Here is a 15031-nt window from a genome sequence, read left to right on the forward strand (position 1 = left end):
GTTTTTTTTTGTTTTAAATGCATGAGAATCCTCTTAATAGACAGTTTTTACTCCAGTTTTGAAACCTCCCTTATTCCTTCCATTTGAGCCTGGTAAATAGTTGGCTTTTCTGTTTGGGGGCCATGTTCCACCAAAAATAAGTTGTGTTTCAGTTTTTGCAAAGTGCACAAGTTAAATACATGTTTGATGTGACTCCACCGTATTTACTTCCGATTTATCTTTAAAGAGAGGAAGTGATAGCTACGTTGTCTGTCACTTTAAATAAACTTTAACATTTAATTTCAAAACTTGCTGTGAACACAGTTTATTTCCATCCTTGAATTGGCCTCTGATCTTCTCCCCACAGGTTTCTGGTTAGCTTTATGGTGGACGCGAGAGGGGGTTCCATGAGAGGAAGCCGTCACCATGGGATGAGAATCATCATTCCTCCACGCAAGTGTACGGCCCCCACTCGAATCACCTGCCGTTTGGTAAAGAGACATAAACTGGCCAACCCACCCCCCATGGTGGAAGGAGAGGGATTAGCCAGTAGGCTGGTAGAAATGGGTCCTGCAGGGGCACAATTTTTAGGGTAAGTTGTTTTGTCAATGTTAACCTTGGCCCTCACAACGTATCTTTGATTTTCTTGACCCTTGTTAACTCAAAGAGTTAACTCTTAAAACTGCTTAGTTGGACCTGATTGACTATACTTTTTGTAAAGTGTCAAAGGTCACAAAGCTGTGTGATTCTGTGAAAGGCTAATAGGCTGATACTTTCTTAACTCAGTTTGCTGGTCAAGGCTTTTACTAACCGAGAAGCATGTTCTCTGCTCAGCAAGTGCACGGAACCCCAGTGGTCCCTGTAGAAGTCAAGGCACCATTCTAGGGAAAAAATACAGATGCTGGAATTATTTTACCACGTTGAATCTATGGCTGCTTTGGGGACATGTCTTTTTAAAGAAAATTTTTCGGGAAACAGTTCATTGTGATATGGTATTTTACAAAAAGGAAAAATAAAGTTAATTCATTTTCTGAGGTGGCACTTGGGTGCAAATCAGGCAGGCTCTGTCGTGACTGACAGTTTGTTCACAATTTCCCCTTCTCGTTTCTCTTTCTGCTGCATGGATGTTATTCAGTAAACTGCATCTTCCTACCAATCCTCCCCCTGTAAATGAGGGTGAGAGCTTGGTTAGCCGAATCCTGCAGCTTGGGCCTCAAGGAACAAAATTTATTGGGTAGGACCTTTATAGACAAGATACAGAATGTCTACAATTTTTTTTTCCATTTTCAATTTTTTTCTGTCACACCCATGGTCTGATTCTTGTCTTAAGTTTATTTTTATTTTTTTAAGTTTTTTTTTAATGCTTTCAGTTGATGTGTGTCACTGAAAGAAAAAAAAATCATAGTGGCTTGACTTAATGTAGCACCGCTACCTATCTTGTGCTTTTCAAGCATGTGGAATTCACTGCAAGCATTCTGCTTTCATAACTTCGTGCTTTTGTAAACCTTTCTTTAATTTGAAATGTTTCTTCTGAATATGATACTTTTTAAAGACAGCGACAGTCTTTAACCCAGTGTAAGAGAAGGTATTTGCAGGCTTTGAGTCAAAATTTGCTATAAATTACATGTCTGTACACCTGTGTGTGTGTGTGCGTGCATGTATGTGTGTGTAATCAGATCTTTTAAAAGCACATGAGTACTGTGTAATTTTTTATGGGCTTTGAGAAGAAGTCATCAATAAGTAAACTGATTTTGAAAAGTATTGGGACAATAAGATATTTAAATAAAAGTAAATAGACAGCAGATAGAATATTCTTTGAAAGTTATAAAATTGTTTTGTTTGGTTTTGTTTAAGCTGAAATGCACTGGTATTTGTTGTTTGTTCGCTTGTCTGTTTGATTGTTGTATTTGCCTTGGCAGTCTGCATGAAGAACCCTGTTAATGAAAAGCTATGCTTGGCTTTCACCTTGGTCAAAGACCCTTGTTCATACCTTCTCTCCAATATCATTGAGCATCATACATAAAGCCACATTCCTTAAATATTTACAGAGACAGTATCTGACACATTAACCTGCAAAGATTGTATCTTGTTCTCAAAACTAAATACAATTTAATGTTTAATTATAAGGTGTAGTTAAAAACTCTTGTAAACACCTTAATCTTGAAATTATGAATACTGCTAAGAACACTTGATTTTGTTTCTACCTATTGAAGAATAAAGGCATTATAAAAATTATTTTTTAATCTTTAATTTGAATTCTGATTTTGCCAAAAGCAAAATGATCATATTTATCATCCCCGTTTTAAGCGAATGCTCTTCCAATAAATCGATATTCATGTTTTTATTTATGTTATTTGATCATTATAATGATGATCTCTTTTTCTGCTCTTACTTATTTAAGTCTGTATCTTCTGTTATCACATATACCTAAACACATAGGTTAAGAAGTGGGGTTCCATACAACCTCTGTAGGAGAATAATGATACTGTCTACTTAAATGTCATAAAATAAAGCTGCACAATCCAACTACATAAACTGTGTGTGATTGTGGTCTGCTTACTTCCATTCATCTCTTTTAGTATTTATCCTATTTTAAAATTTAACAAAATTATTTCCCGTGGCTTGATTGGCTATGTTCAATTTGCAGCCATTCTTTTACATTCCTTTGCAAAAGGACACTGTCAAAAATTACTGTGTCGTTATATGACCATTGCAAACCAACAAGTACTTTTTCAGAAAGTGTAAGTATTCCTATGCAGGTTATATTAGAGCCAGGAATTGAAGCTACCTACTACCATTTCACAAATTGAAAAGCACAGGAACTCTCTTAACCGTATGGCCATGAAAGGCCTGTTGGAGGAGTCGTTATCATATTGATTGTTTTCTTGCTAAGGAGAAAATATAGCAATCATCTTTCAAACTAGGAACTTTATAGAATTTTTTTTAAAGAAATGACTGTGTCCTTTTAAATCATTAGCATTTGTATAATATACCTATTGTGTCTTTTAAAAATGGACCAACTTTCTTATGGTCTACTTTAATAACTTTCCATTCTGATTCAAAATTCCTATTTATATGTACTGAAAAATTTCTCCTGTTAAATCCTATGCCTAACATATGGTAGTCCTCCAAGAACTGTTTGTGAGTGAATGAATGATGGCATGTTATCAGGCTTCGAAAATATTCTTTAATTAGCAAATGATTCTGCAGCTTTGAAATCATTCCCAACCTTAGTGGCACCTCTGATTTTCAAATGAATACTGTTAATGAAACATTTTTTAAGTACGATACTCTAAATATATTTAATTTGATACCAAAATAATGTGGATTTTTTTTCCAGCCCTGTCATAGTGGAAATCCCTCACTTTGGGTCCATGAGAGGAAAAGAGAGAGAACTCATTGTTCTTCGAAGTGAAAATGGTGAAACTTGGAAGGAGCATCAGTTTGACAGCAAAAATGAAGATTTAACCGAGTTACTTAATGGCATGGATGAAGGTAATAATGATGGCTCCTTGGTTCCGTAAATGTCTGCAGGCAGAAATTAAAGGAATGACTAGATTACGTAAAACAGGACTTGAATTTCACACATTTATATTTTAAGCTAGGACCCCAGTTCTTCAGCTTTTTTTTTTTTTTTTTTTTGGACAGAGTCTCGCTCTGTCGCCCAGGCTGGAGTGCAGTGGTGCAATCTTGGGTCACTGCAGGCTCCGCCTCCCGGGTTCACAACATTCTCCTGCCTCAGCCTCCCGAGTAGCTGGGACTACAGGCGCCCACCACCACGCCCGGCTGATTTTTTGTATTTTTAGTAGAGGCGAGGTTTCACCATATTAGCCAGGATGGTCTCCATCTCCTGACCTCGTGATCTGCCCGCCTCTGCCTCCCAAAGTGCTGGGATTACAAGCGTGAGCCACCACACCTGGCCAAGTTTTTCAGCTTTTATTGCTGTTTTCTATATCATAAGGCATGAAGTTCCGTTTAGTCTAACAAACTTTGTTCTCCGTAATATAGAAGTGTAAGTATTTTGATGATTCCATCTTTAATCACATACATCAGTCTTTCTAATACCAAAGAAAGTTTTCTAAGTCAAAACTGGGCAAACAGAGGGTGAAATAATAATGGAAGGTATGCAAGGCATGCTGAGCATTTTGAAGAAAATATGTTCACATTTTCTTTTTGGAATTATTTCTGGACTCTTTCAGCTTTTTCAAGTTTCTCCCAGATAATTTCAGTATCCTTCATAAATTTTTAATTTCTCTTGGGCCGTAATTAGTTTCTAAAAAATGTTTCAGGGTAATTATTGGAGTCTGTGGTGTTTCAGTGTCTTATTCTTTGACTTAGTAAGACTGGTATGTCTGAGCATGTCACTTTGTCATACACAACTTCTTCAGGCTGTCTGACCCTAAGAACCAGAGCAGTTTTTCTTAGTAGACATTGGGAATAGTCTGGTTTTGAGACTAGGTGTTTGATGCAGAGTTTTCCTTTAAAAATGTAAAAAAAAAAAAAAATTAGAGAACAGGCTCACCATAAAGTCTGATGCCAAAAGAAAAATATCAGAGCTAATTCTTCCTTTATACTCACTTCCTAATCACTCCAAATTAGGAATTATTTAAATAACAGCTTTATTAGAGATATAATTCGTATTCCAGAAAATCCACTCTTTTTTAATTCACTGATTTTTGGAATGCACTCAGCATAGTCTCCAGTCGGTTTCAAGGTGTGAACAAAGGAGCAAGATGAAGTGTAGGGTACTTGAGGAATAACCTTGTGCAGATTTCTTGATCTCTGAGCCTCTGATTCTTCTGCAAAATGGAGATTACCTTCCTAACTTCCTGCGGTTATTGTTGAGAATAAATAGAATAATTAGGTGAGGCACATATGAAATACAGTTCTTGTTATGTAGTAAGCCCTTGATAATTATGAGTCATTATCACATTATATTTATTCTATAGAAAAAATTGTCATGCCAAAGGTTTAGTATAAGACACAGTTACCACCTACCATGAGTTAAAAGATGCCTTTACAGCAAAGTAGAGGGAAAATAGTAATTGTTGAGTGTCTAGCATTCATGAGGCACTGATAAATACCTTCATATGTGAAAATTTCAAAAGAAAGGATAGCACTGCAAATCAGGTGGTTTTAATTCCACCTTACTTATAAAGAAATTGAAGTTCAGAGATGTCAAGTAACATATCTAAGGTTATCCCACTGAGTAGTAAGGCTGGGGTCCAAATCTAGGTCTACTTCTTTTCTTTATTTTATTTTATTTTTTTTTTTTTTTTGAGATGGAGTCTCACTCTGTCACCCAGGCTGGAGTGCAGTGGCACAATCTCGGCTCACTGCAGCCTCCGCCTCCTGGGTTCAAGCAATTCTCTGCCTCAGCCTAAACTAAGGCTCAGAAAGATTGAGAACTAAACTCAAACCTACACGTGTAGGCTTGTTACATAGGTAAACTCGTGCTGCCAGTGTTTATTATACAGATCATTCTTTCACCCAGGTTCTAAGCCTAGTACCTACTAGTTATTTTTTGTGATCATCTCACTCCTCCCACCCTCTACCTTCAAGTAGGCCCCAGTGTCTGTTGTTCCCCTTTGTGTCCACAAGTTCTCATTTAGCTCCCACCTATAAGTGAGAATATGCAGTATTTGGTTTTCTGTTCCTGCATTAGTTTGCTAAGGATAATGGCCTCCAGCTCCATCCATGTTCCTGCAAAAGACAGGATCCCATTCTTTTTTATGGCTGCATAATATTCCAAGGTATGAAGAAACAATGATATAATCTTCTGTCTTGGATTCTATGAGCTATTTTGGAAAAACTGGATAGCATTTCCTTGCCACAGTTTTAAAGACCAGATAAACTTTGGTTCCATTTTACACAATTAGATGAAATGCAAATACTTCCAGGCTTAAAGAATCAAGCACTGGAGGCCACTAGAGCAAAAATGAGGATGGAATTTTCAAGGCACAGGTTTTCTTCATGTATTAAACTTAATAGTAATGAAGGAACCATTACGCACATTTTATAATTAAAGCTCAGTTAATCAAATTGTATGCCAAACTCGAGCCCTTCTCGCCACTCTTTTCATATCCCCAACCACACTTCATTCTTGTCAGAACTTTCCTGTCTTCAAAAACAGACCGGCAACAATAAAACCCAAATCTGTCTTTTTAAAAAGACAACTTATCTTTTTCCTTGAAGGTGCAACTGTTCAAAGTTCTAGTTCAGAGAGAAGCATAAACATAGTTTAAGAGGTTTCATCTTTTTTATGTTCTTTTCTCCTCTCTACTCTGTTCCTCTCCCATGTTGCTACTGAATAACTATTAATTAACAAGATAAAAATAGTTCCTGAATGAAACCAGTGACCAGATCACTCAAGGTTTCCTTAAAAAAGAGAAATAGGCCGGGTGCGGTTGTTCACGCCTGTAATCCCAGCACTTAGGGAGGCCGAGGCAAGTGGATCACGAAATCAAGAGATTGAGACCATCTTGTCCAACATGGTGAAACCCCATCTCTACTAAAAATACAAGAATTAGCTGGGTGTGGTGGTGTGTGCCTGTAGTCCCAGCTACTCAGGAGGCTGAGGCAAGAGAATCGCTTGAACCCGGGAGGCGGAGGTTGCGGTGAGCCAAGATCGCGCCACTGCACTCCAGCCTGGTGACAGCAAGTCTCTGTCTCAGAAAAAAAAAGAGAAATAAATTGTCCTACCAGTATTTAATATAACATACTAATTTCATAACAATTAAGCTTTATCTGTCATCTGTGGCAAGTGACTCTTGATAATGCCTGTCTTGTTATAAATGTCTATTTTTATCAACCCCCTTCTCCATAGATGAATTCTATGTGCTACTTTATAACCAATCTATATGCTACTTTTATAACCAGTTCTGTTGTAGGTTCTTCTTTGAAAATCTTAAAATTCAAGTATTTAAAAATCATCTTAGCAAATATTCTGATCACTGATTTTTATTAACACAATTGTAAAGATCGGTTTAGTGTGTTAAAATGTGTGAAGCCTTTCCATGTATGCAATCAGATTTAGCTGTTAGAATAACTCCTGGGAAGGATAATTTGCCCCATGTAATGTGGTGGTTGGGATCATGATTTATGGAAGTTACATAGACTAGACTTCTCATCTTGGCTCCACCACTTATTCGTTCTGTGACTGTAACCAAGCACTCAGTCTCTGAGCCTTGGTTTAAATGTGTAAAGTGAGGATGTCTAATAGTGAACGAATAGGGAATAGAGGAGCGAATATATGTAAAGTTCCTAGCATGATGCCTGATATATGAGAATCAATCAGTATTTAGTCATAGTCACAGCTGCCATGTAAGTTGTGCAGGAGAGCAAATGGGGTCTGAAATCCTGCCCTTTTCACTTGTCAAGCCATCTGCCCTGATACTGGCCTGTAAGACATAGGGGTACTTTTTTCTAATTTGCTCAAAGCTGCTATCTAGTTGCCAAGCTGTGTACCTACAAGGTCGTGTACACCCCAAGTGGGCACCCTTTTCCAAATCGTACAAAGACACTACATCAGCTAGTGAAAGCCCTGGTCATGGTTGATTATGGTGACACACACTCAACATCACCACCACCCAGCTGGGAAACAGTAAATAGATTTAGTCTTCCAAAACCTGGACATCTGTCTCCACACCTAGTTGTCTCTCTGCACTGCTCCTTTGCCTCTGTATGCTCTCAAATGAATGATGCCTGTGAAAGTGCTTTGTGTAGAACAAAAGAGCCACATATATGTCAGCTAGTATTTAAATTTTCCATTACTAATGAAGGCACCTCTTAGTTTCTTTGTATGACACAAAAAAACATGGTATATTTTCAGGAAAAACAGTAGCTGCAAAATAAGGGGGAATTAAAAGTTACTCCTTATCGCCAGCAAGCCCAGGGACTAAAACATCAGTGGTTTTGCTAATGAAGTAGGTGTGTTAGCAAAGATCTATTGAAGAGGCTAGAATCACACAAAGGACAGTTGGTCTGGGTGTGAAGAACCTGCCATCACCACTAAGGTATCATGCAACAGGAACAACTTTTCACTTTGGCAGCAGACATAGATCTTGTTCTAGTCTTTGTCAATTTTTGTTTTCTCAGCAGAGAGAAAGATGCTGCAAACAGAAGACAAACATTCATCCCCCCCACCAAATTATAATGCACCGAACTGAATTCACTTTTTAAGTTTAATGAAAACTTTATTTAAACTCACAAAGTTGAATTAAACATGTTCAAAATTACACCTCCAAAGTCAGACCCCAAAGGGTGTTTTGTAGTTTACAGTTATCTTGGATCTGGGAGCATTTTCTGGTAGAAGAAGTCCTTCCTCCTGTAGAGGTGCTTAATTTACAAATCAAAGGCTCCAGAAATGTTCTAGTCCTGCCCTGTCCCGTACAGTAGCCACTAGCTCCATGGAACAACAGAGCACTTGAAATAAAGCTAGTACAAATGGAAATACGCTGCAAATGTAAAATACACCAGATACATGAAGATGAGTACCCTTCTCCAAATACATATCTCATTATTAATTTTTACATTGGTTACACATTGAAATGGTAATATTTTGGATATATTAATCTAAATAAAACGTGCCTATAATCCCAGTGACTCAGGAGGCTGAGGTGGGAGGATTGCTTGAGGCCAGGATTTCAGGAACTCAGCCTGGGCAACATGGACTTCATCTCTAAAAAAGAAATAAAAAATTAATTTCACCTGTTTATTTTTATTTTTTAGTGTGGCTATAGGAAATTTAAAATTACATACCCAGTTTACATTATATTTTTACTGGACAGTGCCTGTCTGGACAGTGTGTATGCTTTGTTTTACATATCTATTTTGTTTTAACATAAAAATTGTTGCTACCTAAATATTACACAGAAGGCTTTGAGTATGTATGAATTATGTCATTATTTAAAAATCCCAATCACTATCTTGGAACAAAATGTTGCTGAAGTTCCCCCAAACAATTTTACAATGCTAGGAACATATTTTCTTGTCATTGCTGAACTTTCCAATGAGAGCAAATGAAGTTTTTAAGAGAATACATTTTAGATTGAATAATTACACTATTTTCTTGTAAACAGAAACAGGAAAGGGAAATTGATACTTGCTAAGTAACAGAAAATAAATTTTGTAAATTTACTATCTGACTACATAAACAATATCTTAGAAACAGACTTCTCAGAAGTTGCCACTTGGGTTCATTTCAATATAATTTAATTGTTTTTGCTATGAGACCAATAGTAGTCTTAAAATGTCAAGTCATTGTGGAAGCAGTTGAGCACTGGTAAGTGAAATATGTAGCTTTATGTTGTGCACAGCACCCTCTGCTGGAGAAATCTAGTAACAGTTTTGAAAAATTCTAAAGGAGATAAAAATGGAATTTAACCGAATCAGGATTGTGGCTGGGGTGCAAAAAAAAAAATAAAAAAAAAAATAGCAAAATACTGACTTTCAGCCTATTGCCATAAACTGACATTTTAAATCAACTGAATGATGTCCATCATGTTGTAAAGGAAAGGAAACTGTACCAGAACAGTCCCCCAAACTAGTATAGAAGTAAAAATTCTAGTTTAGAAATGAAAATTAGACCAAAGCAAATGAGCATTAATAAGGGCAAGTTTTTAATGCATTTGTATATATGGATTTGCCAGAAATTACCTGTCTTTATGAAACATTGGTGGATCAAAATAATGACATCAGCCATCCTGCCCCCCACCCCCCATATCAGGCACAGTAGAGCTTTTAGCCCTCTGAGGGCAGTGAAGCAGGTCCAAGAGGTTGGACATGAGCCTCTGCTACCTTTAGTGTTGATGTGAACAGAGAGACCAATGTGCCAGAAACTGCAGGTCTAAGCTTTTAGAGTTTAGTGTGTTCTGTATTTGCTGCTCATGCGAGGCTATTGATTCATGGTGTTTAAGACATTATTTATGATCCTGGATTTTGAAGATAGAATCATATTAATTGAATTTCCCCTTAGATGTAACAGTAATGGCTTAAACAATGGGGTGAAAAAAGTGACATATGGGGACTAATTGCCTGAAACCATGTTTTTATTTGCACAAATGGAAAAGTAAGCAAATGTAAGTCTCTTGATCTGCAGTCATAAAAGAAAACCTTAGAAGATTATTCCAACGTGGCCAGACATCCCCTACTTCTCTTCCTCCAGGAAGCCCTCCCTAAACCCCAGACTCAGATCAAACTGGTAAATACACCCACAGCACCATAACTGCAACTTTGAGTTTTGATATCTTCCTTGGTGCACTGCAAAAGTCCAAGAGGGCAGAGACCAGCTCTGACTTGTTGACAGCCATTATGTCCAATGCATATAACAACTCTTGATACAGAGTTGTCACTTCATCATAGTCTGTTGAATGAATGAGAAATAATGACTTGTGTCAGGCTTATGCCCCCCTGTTGGTGACACTTTTTCTCAATAATCCAGTGACCCATACCCAAGAGAGAGAAAAACTTTCTGGAAGAAGAGAGGCTACACCAAGTGGGGAGAGGAAGTCTGGGGCCTGGGGAAGGCTCTGGGGTAGGTTATAGTCATTCTACACACAGAGTACAAAGTAATCTTAAACATCAACACTGAAGGTAGTGTTCAAAAACTAGTCACATTTCTCCTTGATTTTTAAAGTAATATCTCATAAGCACATAATGATTAAAAATTAATCTTCTAAAAATAGCTTTAAAATATATGATTGTCAGAAATTATATTAATAGACTGCTAAAACTGGAGGGAAAAACAAGCAGGTATATCATTGTTTCCGGACATTCTGCATCATCAGCACTTATTACACTATGCAAATCTAAACAACAAAGAGGATCTCTACTCTGAATAAAGATGTGAAATAATGCTGACCAAAATAGATATAAAGCAGATGACAGAATTGAATAAGAATATGAGTTCAACACTAAAATTATAAAAGGTGCATGGAGCCTTTCATATTATCTTTGCCATGCCCCATGAATTTATAATTATTTTAAAGTAAACGTTTTTTTAAAAATTGAAAAGATCTCTATGATGTTTACTTCAAGGAAGAAGGACCAAGTTATATCATTTGAGGATTTTTCCCTATAACATCTTAGGTGAACTTATTATGAAAGTTGCATATTTTGATGGAGCTGAACTTTAATTCCAAAGGGATAAATGCTTGTAGTTTTCTAAACTAGTTCAGTGAATATATTACAAATGCTATGTTGTTCTACATATTCTACAACTAGAGTTGAATATTATAGATTTCTTTTTTATTTTCCTCATTTCTCTCAACTTATTTGATATTCAACTTTCAGTAATTGGTGATTTTTTTAATGGAATGAAATGGAAATGATAGCAATTCAGATTTATACTTTGTAGAGAATTATTTTAAAAATCTAAATTGTGTATTCCCTTAGATCTGCTACAGATTGGCTCTCTGGCTGCTCTCAAAAGCTGTGTGGTCTTGAAAAGAATATATACCTTTTCTAAGTTATTATATGAACAGAATTGTGCTGGGTGATTTTCTATCATTTATTTTCATATCCATCCCAGAGGAAACTTCTCATCCTAATCACATAGATGAGGAACATATGGCTCAGAGAGGGTCAGGACCATGCCTAAGGTCCAGGTGCACTGACTGCAGAGCTAGATTTCAACCCTGTGCACCTGTCTACAGTGACTTTCCACGATGCTATAACTTGCTTTTTGAAATCTAACATTCTAAAAATCCTTTATTTTTTCACCTCTCAATATCAAACACCCCATTTTTACAGGAACTGAGCAAGGCATGCATCTGACTAGAAATTAACCTTGATACAGAAATCATCCTTTGGGAAACCTTGAGGCCATTTGTATTCCTTCCATGGACTATTCACACCCCCCAGGTCACAAATAGCCTTTGAAATCTAATTTTGAGTGAGGCAAAAACTAATCAAGATGGTCATTTGAAAGCATTAAGAATAACCCATTTAGTCAGAACATGATTTCAGTCATGTTATTTATGCTTCATTGTATTATGGTCTCCATAACCATTTATATTTACAAAGCATTTTATGATTCTTATTGTTTGTAACAAAACCTCAGTCACAGAGAGTGTTGTCCCACCTTTTATAAATAAACTGAGTTACAAGGTGCTTAAGAAACGTATCATTTATTTATGAGGCAAGAAGGCTATAGAACATTAGTGGCTCTGTAATCAGGCCTGCTGCTTCGATGGATCAATGAGAAGTCAGGTCACCTTTTCCACCAAGGCACTTGCAAATCTATTCATTATTCATCCATTTATCAACCACCACTCATGTGTCAGGCAGTCTGCAAAGACACTGTGTTAAAGAGTGGTTGAAGTCCATGTCTGTGTGACTTCATCTCTTCCCAACGCCCCTTTCCTAGACCTAGGTTCTAAGCTCTAAAACTTACAAGCTAAATCCATCTGGTCAAGTCACTTAACCTCTCTGAACTTCAGACACCTATTTTACCAAAATGCTGCGTGGGCCAAATGATAATTGACCTGACACAAAATAGATCTTCAGTAAGCGTAAAGTTCAATCTTCCTCCTGGCCAAAACTGCCTGTTTCAGAACTTACTTCTCTTTTCCCTTTAATCCTCTTTTTGTATGTTAGTAAAGATTTTAAAAAGAGAGAGGAGAGAGGAATTTCAGAGTCTTTTTTCATAGTCTATGGCATTATGAATCACCCTGAAAGGTAAGAAGCTCTTACGTTTATGTTCTATTGTTTACCTTACAGCAACTTATGCCATTTTCTCCCTTGATTCGGTAGCTATGGAGTTACTTAGAATATCCTTTTAAAAAACAAAACCATATAAAAGTAATGAATATTTTTGCCAATAAGCTTCTCTTCTCATATTAAACCATTCTTGTTTTTTATAGGGTCCTGTTGTCACATTTTTAACAATTTGGGTTCTGAATTTTTAAGACAAAGTACAGGATGAGAGTCTACCAAGACATTACTTTTTAAAATGTGTCAAAAAGTCACTTGGACAGAGTGTGAAAACATTTGCAGGTTTCACCCCGGGTCTGCCTAGTCAGGAGGCCAGCAATCTGTGGTACTAACATGTAGTACGGTTGTTTCTTACGAACTGGCCAGGTTGGGGAACGTCGCATTAGGAGCTAGGAACTCTGCAGATGTGAATGTGATAGAGGCATTGCATTTGTGCCACAGATTATTTTGTTGAGCTTTTTTCTGTGATGTATAGGATGAGACAAAACAGAAGATTCTTGGTAATATATTGCTGCTTCTTTGACCTAATTAGTAAGGACCGTTTTTAAAATCTAAACACACATAAGTTCAGTCCCAGAAAGAATATTGGCACTGTTCATTTTTACGTTATCAGGCTTTATTACTATTTGTTTGGAAATCTGACTTCTCTGATACACTTTTATTTTATTTCTTTATTTCTTTATTTATTTTTGAGACGGAGTGTCGCTCTGTCGCCCAGGCTGGAGTGCAATGGTGTGATCTTGGCTCACTGTGACCTCCACCTCCCAAGTTCTAGTGATTCTCCTACCTCAGCCCCACGATAGCTGGAATTACAGGCACCCGCTGACATACCTGGCTAATTTTTGTAGTTTTAGTAGAGACAGGGTTTCACCATGTTGCCCACACTGGTCTTGAACTCCTGATCTCAGGTGATCCACCCACACCGGCCTCCCAAAATGCTGGGGTTACAGGCATGAGCCACTGCGCCTGGCCTCTGATATACTTTTAAAATATGCAATACAAAACTTTCAGAAGGCGTTTTATATTCTCATGAAAGTTAAACTCATTTTGTGTAAATGTTCATTAGGTAAACAGTAATTTGAGTTATAAACACATGGACATAATAGATTTCACTGTGGATTAAAAAGTAGGAAGATTAGAACCACTTTTTCACATGCATTTTTTTCTTTTAAATAAAAATAAAACTAGGCCAGCCACAGTGGCTCACACCTGTAATCCAAATACTTTGAGAGGTTGAGGCAGAGGATTGCTTGAGGCCGGGAGTTCAAGACCAGCCTGGGCAATATAGCAAGGGCCAGTCTCTACAAAAGAAGTTTAGAAATTAGCAGGGCATGGTGATGTACATCTGTAGTGTCAGCTACTCAGGAGACTGAAGTGGGAGGATTGCTTGAGCCCAGGATTTCAAGGCTGGAGTGAGCTATGATCATACCACTGCATTCCAGCCAAAGGGACAAAGTGAAACCTCTTACCTAATAAAATGAAATAATAAATTAAAAGAACAAACAATAACCAGTCTCTACTACTACGTGTATTTTATAGCAAGACTTAAAGAACTATACAGTTGGCCGGGCGCGGTGGCTCAAGCCTGTAATCCCAGCACTTTGGGAGGCCGAGACGGGCGGATCACGAGGTCAGGAGATCAAGACCATCCTGGCTAACACGGTGAAACCCCGTCTCTACTAAAAAATACAAAAAACTAGCCGGGTGAGGTGGCAGGCGCCTGTAGTCCCAGCTACTCGGGAGACTGAGGCAGGAGAATGGCGTAAACTTGGGCGGCGGAGCTTGCAGTGAGCTGAGATCCGGCCACTGCACTCCAGCTTGGGCGACAGAGCGAGACTCCGTCTCAAAAAAAAAAAAAAAAAAAAAAAAAAAAAAAAAAAACAAGAACTATACAGTTGTTTGATATGAAGAGTGTCTGAGTCTCATTGATTCCCAGTTGATTTCTTCAGTGGATGCTCCTTTAGCACCTGCTGTGTGCCAGGTCTCAATATCAAACATCATTTAGTTTAATATAGTTTAACTATGGCTACTTCACTTTTTATGAAAAGAACACCTAATTTTTAAAACACACTAATAATTTTATTAGACTCAAAAGCCTTAGGGGAAGGTACTAATGATGCCGAGCAATGCGGCCACAGTCAGGGTGTGAGAGTTAGCTGAGTGTAGAGGGCCCTTGCCTCCTTCCCCCTTGGACGGGCATTTAGTTCTCTATTTTCCAGCACTGAGCTAAGGATATTTTGTTTTGTATTTCACCTTCCTTTTTTAAAAGCAAGAAATGGGGAAAACGTGTTTAAGTTGAATGTATTAACACATTAAAATGTTATCTAGTGTTTTATTT

At 37.5% G+C, this 15031-nt stretch overlaps 1 protein-coding gene across 8 annotated transcripts in view; it reads left to right on the plus strand.

Moving 5' to 3' along the window:
* Window positions 1-15031, plus strand: part of ANK3 (ankyrin 3) — a 701075-nt gene that overhangs the window by 620085 nt on the left and 65959 nt on the right. For all 8 annotated transcript variants that reach the window (XM_015147572.3, XM_077946716.1, XM_077946715.1 and 5 more), the window contains 2 exons: window positions 347-571; window positions 3320-3474. In XM_015147572.3, the coding sequence (XP_015003058.2) occupies window positions 347-571; window positions 3320-3474 (380 nt within the window). The remainder of the gene's footprint in view (window positions 1-346; window positions 572-3319; window positions 3475-15031) is intronic.

This window comes from Macaca mulatta, chromosome 9 (genome assembly GCF_049350105.2).
Source record: "Macaca mulatta isolate MMU2019108-1 chromosome 9, T2T-MMU8v2.0, whole genome shotgun sequence".
Classification (NCBI taxonomy): Eukaryota; Metazoa; Chordata; class Mammalia; order Primates; family Cercopithecidae; genus Macaca; species Macaca mulatta.